The 8,063-nt window shown below is 44.6% G+C and overlaps 2 protein-coding genes across 2 annotated transcripts; one reads left to right on the forward strand and one right to left on the reverse strand.

Annotated features, from left to right (window-relative positions):
• Positions 1-19: 19 nt before the first annotated feature.
• On the reverse strand, positions 20-2,377 carry LOC131216316 (origin recognition complex subunit 3). The gene is made up of 4 exons (XM_058210769.1): positions 2,351-2,377; positions 1,684-2,282; positions 244-1,611; positions 20-157 (listed from the first exon to the last, which is right to left on the reverse strand). Exons 1-4 carry the CDS (start codon positions 2,375-2,377, stop codon positions 61-63), a joined length of 2,091 nt encoding a protein of 696 aa, XP_058066752.1. The 3' UTR covers positions 20-60.
• Positions 2,378-2,734: 357 nt separating this feature from the next.
• On the forward strand, positions 2,735-5,421 carry LOC131206455 (pyruvate dehydrogenase E1 component subunit beta, mitochondrial). The gene is made up of 6 exons (XM_058199009.1): positions 2,735-3,076; positions 3,479-3,640; positions 3,714-3,900; positions 3,968-4,312; positions 4,385-4,465; positions 4,555-5,421. The coding sequence occupies exons 1-6, from the start codon at positions 2,894-2,896 to the stop codon at positions 4,656-4,658; spliced, it is 1,062 nt and encodes a 353-aa protein (XP_058054992.1). The 5' UTR covers positions 2,735-2,893; the 3' UTR covers positions 4,659-5,421.
• The last annotated feature ends 2,642 nt before the right edge of the window (positions 5,422-8,063 follow it).

Genomic DNA, 8,063 nt, shown 5'->3' on the forward strand with positions numbered 1-8,063 from the left:
CTAAGAATGCAAATAAATACGAGTATCAGCGCATTGTCTTTAATTCAGCTTTTCTCCAGTTTACCACGTAAGCCTTGTTACGTGATCGGTTTTCTTTTTCGACGTTTTAATAAAACCAAGAAACTGCAGCTCTGCGACGGCACGAGTAAAGCGGGCTCTATGCATTTGAAGGAAAAAGAAGGTGAATTATAACAGTTACGATATCGAAAGTACTCGTATGATGTTTGATGTTACGATACTTACTGTATTTTTGGGTCTACCTGCTGCTCCTCTTCGGCGTTGGTTTCATCAACAACGGTACGGAAAGCTTGCAACCAATCGAACAGGTTAATCATTCGTCCACACTCCAGGTGGAGCTTGTAAGCGACCGAGAGATCCGGTAATGACGGCACAATACTTGCAGAATCCTCTAGGGCGCAACAATCGCACTGCGTGTAATACTGCGGGTTATTGAGGGCGGTGTGCACAGCACCTCTTGGCGCACCGATAATGTGCCTACGGAGCGCGGTAGTATCGGTGAACAGGAAAAGCTCGATTAATGGCATAGACTGACTGAACGGGGGACGCAAAAAGCGCTGGAAAATCTGCGTCACAAAGTAATCCATCAGTCGTCCCATGGTGCGCGTAACGGCCGATTCTTGCTTATTGTGGCGTGCAGCAGTGAGCAGTTTTTCGCGTAACTCTTGCCTTCCCATGCCAGGGGAAAGCAGCTGCTGCTGATCGTTGCCCTGTTCACCGGGAAGCAGATCATAGGTAGCAGCAACAAGTTCATCCGCCAGCACCGCCAACCCATTGGCTAGCTCCTCGAGGGGCGCTACCTCGTAAAGGAGGCAACCTTCCATGCTGAGTTGATCGTTGCGGGTCACATAATTCAGAACAACGTCCAGCACCGCTTTGATCTTCTGTAACATTTCCTCCTTGGATAGGAACGAAAGCAGCTGAATGCACTCCTTGAACTCGGGCAAAACAGTAATATCGGAGGATACCGCGCAGCAGTAGAGATCCCGCAGCTGCTTACCCAGCGGTGCTTTTGGAAGATCACTCACCAGGGATCGCAGTATTTCGAGAGCACAGTGAAAAGTGAACCAATAGTTGTGCACCCGTATCAGCATCGCTGGCAGCACAGTTCTCAAGTGTGTGTCATCGTTGAAAAAGTTGATAACCGCCTGTGGGTCCTGCAGAGATTCTACAAATGGCCTAATCGATGGTAGTTGACGAATTTCTTCTAACTCGCATGCGGTAAGTTGGTCGACCATTACAGTAAGATCATCTTCGTCCCTGACGATGGAGCACAGGGCGTGAATCGGCCGCTGAAAGTAGTGCTCGAGGTAAGCGTACTTAAAGCCTTGCACAAAACCGTTGACGGAAAAATCGTAGAACAGAAAGATGTCCAACAGCAGTTTAAAAGATTTTCCAGACAGGTGGAACGGACAGTACGGCGTCAGTAGCACTTGGTCCAGCAGTATGTTCAGGTTTGTTATGGATGGTTCCGATTGAAAGGAGCTTAGCTTAATCTTACTCATTACGTGGTAAGGCAGCACATTATGGATAGTAGTTATTGCCGTGGCGACCCCGAAGATGAGCACGAACGGTAGACTATGGCCGTAGGAACTGTAGGAAATGTACATGTAGTTAGTACAATTGTCATTGCTGTTTGTTAAATATTCAGTTTCGCTTGCTTACTTTAATATCAGTATTAAATCTTGCAACACTTTTGGGCTGAACAGCTCAAAATCCGGCAGGATGATGGTAAGATTGGGCTTCCGCTCCCTTTGGTGTTGCTTTTCCAAATACCAAGCTTTCAGAACGGACAAGTTGAGCTGGTTTTTGCGTAACAATTTCTCTTCCGAGTAATCGCTTGTTTGGTCCTCTATGAACCCCTCAACAATCGTTTCAATTGCGTGCTTGATGTTGGAACCATCTCTCGATTGAAGTATAACAACATTTGAGAATGTATTGTTCCGTATGTTATCCGCGAGCTTTTCGAACTGCGACAAATGGTCTATTTGGTTGATACCAGTCAATAGGGCTGCGGTGGGAAGAGCGCCATCGTAATCCTGCGCAAAGTAACAATTTTCGACGAACGCCAGTAGATCATCCAGGATTTTGCCATAACTGCCGCACTGAAGCTTTTCAATCATAGCCTGCAAACGGTCCCAATCCTTGCGGTAGCCCTGAAACCACAGTTGTTTGGTAACCTGGTTCTCCAAAAAGCTTTTGCACGGTTGTGCCTTTTTACGTCCCTTCGCGCGAGAGGCACCGTTTTTGAACACGAAAACACCCTGAAAATAATCAAGCGTTGCCCAATTAGTTCACCCAAAATCGATATTTGGAAGCAAGTTAAGCATACCTTCGAAACCGAATTTGTTACATCCATCGTCACAAACAAATGAAATGAGCGCGCCTTTAACAAAATCAAACGGCGTCAAACAGCGCCGAGCTGTCAGAACCGGCGAATTGTCGGACTTGTTACAACCTTTACGAACGTGCTCCACTTTGTTTACAAATTACAAGGTTTCAGATGAAACTGTTCCAAATGGTCAGAATATTAACAATATGCATTAATAAATAATCTTTTCTTCCGCACAATGTTTAAAACCCATAAAGACACCTTGTAAGACGAGAAATTACCATAAAATAATTGTATGAAAATGCCAATGACAGTTCTAGTGACAATCGGTGAATTGCGTGAATGTTGGTGAAGGCTGCGCAGTTGTTGAGCGAAACAAGCGGTCGCGAGAGTAAAATTGGCGAACGTCGTACGTTTGAAATCGAACCGCGAGGACGAAGTACTTCGAGTGACCCTTTCCGCGGGTATTGTTGCTGGATTGTTTGTTTCCGATCGACCCATTCTAATCGTCCGCAAAAGTGCAATCAAAATCAAACGCTCACGATGATGCTAGCCAGTGCCGTGCGCAATCTATCGCGCCGATCCTTTTCGACCTCCAAGGTACTAGCAGCCCAGCAGCTGACCGTCCGCGATGCCCTCAACGCCGCGCTCGACGAGGAAATGGAACGTGACGAGAAGGTGTTCCTGCTGGGCGAAGAGGTGGCACAGTATGACGGGGCATACAAGGTAAGGGAACTAGATCCGGCCGGCTCGTTTTATTCTTTTGCCGTATCGTTTTGACCCTGGTAGTCGCGGCATTGAAAGGTCCGATTACGTAAACATTGCAATCCAATTCACACCGCAGTAGACAAGGGAGGACAAGAAAAACACCGGATGAGACTCGACGGTTTTCCGTCGATTGTCTGGCGAGATGAAAATGTATTATTATGTACCTAGACCGGAAGTAGACATTAGTGGAAAGGCAAGCGTATCTCAGTGAAGGTTATCTAATCGACCGAAAGGACGTATTGCCGTCGGTGCCGTGCGTATGTTGGAGCGGCACACATACACTTATACGTCGCTTATTGGCGGACGTATTGGCGTGATGTTTACCACTGTTTGTTTATGGTCGCGCTTTTCGCGTTTCAGGTTTCCCGTGGATTGTGGAAGAAGTACGGAGATAAGCGCGTGATCGACACACCGATCACGGAAATGGGCTTCGCCGGTATTGCTGTCGGTGCGGCGATGGCCGGTCTACGACCAGTGTGCGAGTTTATGACATTCAACTTTTCAATGCAGGCCATTGATCAGGTAAGTCCGATCGAACTGTTCGCGCGAAATCCCGGGGAAGCCTTTCATCTTTCATCGAGCTGTTCGATTCCAGGTCATTAACTCAGCCGCGAAAACATTCTACATGTCAGCCGGTACTGTGAACGTCCCGATTGTGTTCCGCGGACCGAACGGCGCCGCCGCCGGTGTTGCCGCACAACACTCGCAATGCTTCGGTGCTTGGTACTCGCACTGCCCCGGACTGAAAGTTGTATCGCCATACGATAGCGAGGATGCCAAGGGTAAGACAAATTTTCTTGGTTATGAGCGATTCGTGATGGTACATACCGTCCCTTTTCTTACCGGTAGGTCTTCTGAAGGCAGCCATTCGTGACCCCGATCCGGTAGTTGTGCTAGAAAACGAAATGGTATACGGTGTAAGCTATCCAGTTTCGGATCAGGTGCTGGACAAAAACTTCGTTCTGCCAATCGGGAAGGCGAAGATTATGCGCCCGGGTAAACACGTGACCCTAGTGGCCCACTCGAAATCGGTTGAAACTGCCATGCAAGCGGCGAACGAACTGGCCGGTAAAGGCATCGAAGCCGAAGTAATCAACCTACGATCACTACGTCCGCTCGATTCGGAAACGATCTTCAAGTCGGTGCAAAAGACTCACCACCTAGTGACGGTGGAGCAGGGATGGCCGCAAAGCGGTATGTGGTCCATTTTGCGGTTGTCAATAGTTGCCCTTCTTCGAAACCAAACTGTATTATCCTCTTTCGCAGGCATCGGGTCGGAAATTTGTGCACGAATTATGGAACATGAGACGTTCTTCCACTTAGATGCCCCTGTTTGGCGTGTAACTGGTAGGTGTAGTTTTTGAGTCACTTAATTGCCGCCAAACGCCGTACGGAATTTTGTAAAATCATTTCTAAATTTTCTGTTTTACAAACAGGTGTTGATGTGCCAATGCCGTATGCCAAAACGCTTGAAGCCGCTGCCCTGCCACAAGTACCTGATGTAGTGAGTGCCGTCAATAAGGTGCTAGGTGTGAAGTAAAGCAAATCTCAGCCACTCCATCCGGAGCATCACCGAACCTCCTTTAAGACCCAGTCGAGCATACCAAGTAGCGTCGGTTCATTGTAAAGTAGGTGTGCAATGTTTGTAATTCGGACATTTGGCACAGAGTTCATTTTTTCTTATGTACACGCATATACAGCTGATTGGGAAGTTGTTTATATTGTGCTGCAGTTTAAACACCTTCCAGATCAAGTACCATCACGAAAAATTTAATTGAGCGATCAGCAAACGTCGTAATCTTCATGATGTGCACTAGCGAAAAGAGAAATGATCATGAATTCGCGAACCTATTGCTAATTTATTAATCTTTGGTGTAGTTTATTTCTTTTATCTTTTCGACCACCCGCTCCCGCATCGAACATAAGGGCCTGAACGTAACTGAACAGATAACCACAACTTTTAAACTTAACCACCCACATTACAAAACCTCTTAACCATTGCCATCAGCGATCGCTGTGACGCCGTGTATTAAAAAACCATGTCAAAAACAGCAAAAAAACAGCCATCGCATTAAAATAACGAATACCAAGAATCAATCGCGTCAGTTCTACGTACACAAATTTGTATATAAACTAGCCACGAGATAATGTATCCGTAAAGATTCGTCCATCGAAATACAGGACAGTTACGCCAAGACACGACGGTGGCCGAACGGAGAAAGCATTAGAACAGCAATGAAATCTGCCTTTCGTAAGTAAGAAGTGAAGCTGGGTCAAATAAATTTAGTTGAAAAAAACTTCTCTCAGGGACTCATATTTGGTTTTGTTTTTATTATTGTTATATACGCATAGCTTTATAAAAATGGTCTGTTCTTCATCAACTGACGTTGGTCGGACTCGAAGGTCCAGTTTTGTAAAGTCACAAGGATAAATCTAGTCCATAATATCGCCCAAAGTTCATGGAAAAGCCATGCTTTTATTCCAACAAGGTAAATTGCAAATAAACACAATTAATTATCACAAGAGAAACGAATCGGTCTGCCAGAATGAACCGTTCTGGCCTAAGCCTTGCAATCCCTGATAATGAAGTGATTTGTATACTTCGGTTCCTTTACAAACTCAGCCACATGTGTTTGCTTATACCCTTTATACGTTACAGAGAGTTTGAAGAGACGTGAAAAACAAAAAAGATTTGTTTCAATTCTTCGTTACAGGCTCACTCCATAGTTAGGCCGCTCTCTAAACTTGTATATTTGGCCTCACATTTGGGGAACAGTCTTAAACAAATAAACTTTCCAAACATCCTTCAAATGTCTCCAAACAGTGTCCGCCGATATGTTTGCCGCGGCGCTTTCTATTACGCAACCTTCTGTCGCTGCGTTTGGCTATGAAATGTTTTATGTAGTTTTTTTATGACTTTTGTGTGTCTATGTTTCGTAAGCCGGAACATACATCTCAGAATGTCCGCACGTTCGCTAAGAAGCATTGTGACGGGGGTGGGTTTAATCTCGGATGTGAACGTAAACTCAAGGTCCCGGGCAGACCGCCGCGGTGTCTGTGAATATTTATGTCGTTTTAATTGAAAATTTTATGCGCCATTGCCATGATGTCTCAGATTTTTGTACGACGAAAATCTGGCCACTCTAATACTCTGAGCAGAAGCTCAGCTGAATCGACAACGTTCGCGTAAAGTCTCAAAAGAAGTTAACGCGATTTTAAAGAATGTTCAAACTTGAGTATGGAAAACTATTCTTGGAGGACGCGAATGCATGAATAACACAATAACTGCGGGATCTCTTTAGTCGAATTTCTGAATGGTCAGGCCATGGCCTTGAAAAGGAAATTCTTTTATTAACATAGGCATGTGGCTTGCGCGGTATGTTTCAGAGAATGATGGAGAGTCACCGATAATCTTACTACTACCACCGTCTTGTCGGCTACCATGAACGTTAACAATATCAACGGTTTCGGCACTCTGTTCGTGTCGGTTGTCCGAAGACTGATTGAGCTTTTTCAGCACATTTTTTGCTTAGTTTTCACAAAAACGCAACAAACTTGCCGACATGCGAAGCTTTAGTGTGACCGTGTTATTGGCCGTGCGGCATGGGCAATAGGTTTTTTTGAAGCCATCGAGGCGTAACGATAGATCTTTTATAGATTTTCCTTAAGCTTCCCTTACGTACTCCCCCGAGATTGTTGTGCTCTTTGTTCCTCCAGCGCGCCACTAGACGGGGCATGATTTGCTCAACCATGCGTTCACATCGTCAAAATTTTAGGCCCTCTTAGTGTCGTTCACCGTTCCGATACAGGGTGTAGCATTCAACCTGTGTATCCCGGAGTTGGAGTTGTGATGCTTTGTGGCTTTAACGTTGGCAAATGCTGGTCTTCTAACTCGATTCATTGATTGGTATAGAGTTTTGCTGGGCTAAACACAATAACGATTTTATGTAGGAAAAAATGAGTTTCAAATAGTAATATTGGACCGTAATTTTAATCGGCCATAGTTAATGTTGGGTATTGGCACAACAAACATATACAAAAGAATATTACAGAAAAGAGCCTAGAGTTTTCGATGAAATTTATATTTTTTCCTTTACTTGATTGATCGGATAACTATTAAGTAGACTTATTGAAAACAAACTACAGTTCAAACAGCCTGTTGCTGTTGTATTGTTCTTGTAAAGGTAATAGAAGGTTTAGATTTTGTGTACATTTACATCGTCACTACCCGTGAATAACGGTTTCCGGGTTAAGGAACGGTGTACAACGGTGTAAACTTGCGGTGATTATTATTTTTCTGCTACCTGTTGAAGAAAACCGTTTCAGAATCGCATCAAATGCTTGTTGTTTTGGAATATCGCAGTGCTTTAAGAGGTTTAAAAAATTAAAAAATGGCGATTTTGGCTTAACAAGGAAAAAGCGTCGGGGGACGCTAAAAAGGACTTTCTGATGGCACCAGAAAGGTGTGGTGTATCACAATCTCCTAAAACCTGATGAAAACCTTAATTCAGATTGCTACTGACAACAAATGATCAATTAAAACCATGCTTTGATCGAAAAACGACCAAGTGCCGTTTCTACTTTCAAAAATTGAGGCGCCAGGTGGGGCTTAATGAGCAGTGAACGTGGCGCCTCCATGCCCCCAATGCAAAACTGGTTCAGGATACTATCAAATCACTTGGATGGGATCAATCTGGTATATGGATACAATTACAAGCATGATAATTTATGTGTTGTTAGCTACAAACTGGCGAACAACAAAGCGGCAATAATGGTGTTACGCCTTCTGTAGCGAACCTAGTCGTCTAAAAGGACTCGTATAGTTTTAGGTTCGACTCCGTCCATCCATCCATCCACCGATACCGTTTTCGTTCCACGATTATTGGAGAGTCCACAAAAAAAGGCTAGTGACAGATGATGTGTATATGCTTGGAAAACTTAATTT

Source organism: Anopheles bellator, chromosome 1 (assembly GCF_943735745.2).
Source record: "Anopheles bellator chromosome 1, idAnoBellAS_SP24_06.2, whole genome shotgun sequence".
Taxonomy (NCBI): Eukaryota; Metazoa; Arthropoda; class Insecta; order Diptera; family Culicidae; genus Anopheles; species Anopheles bellator.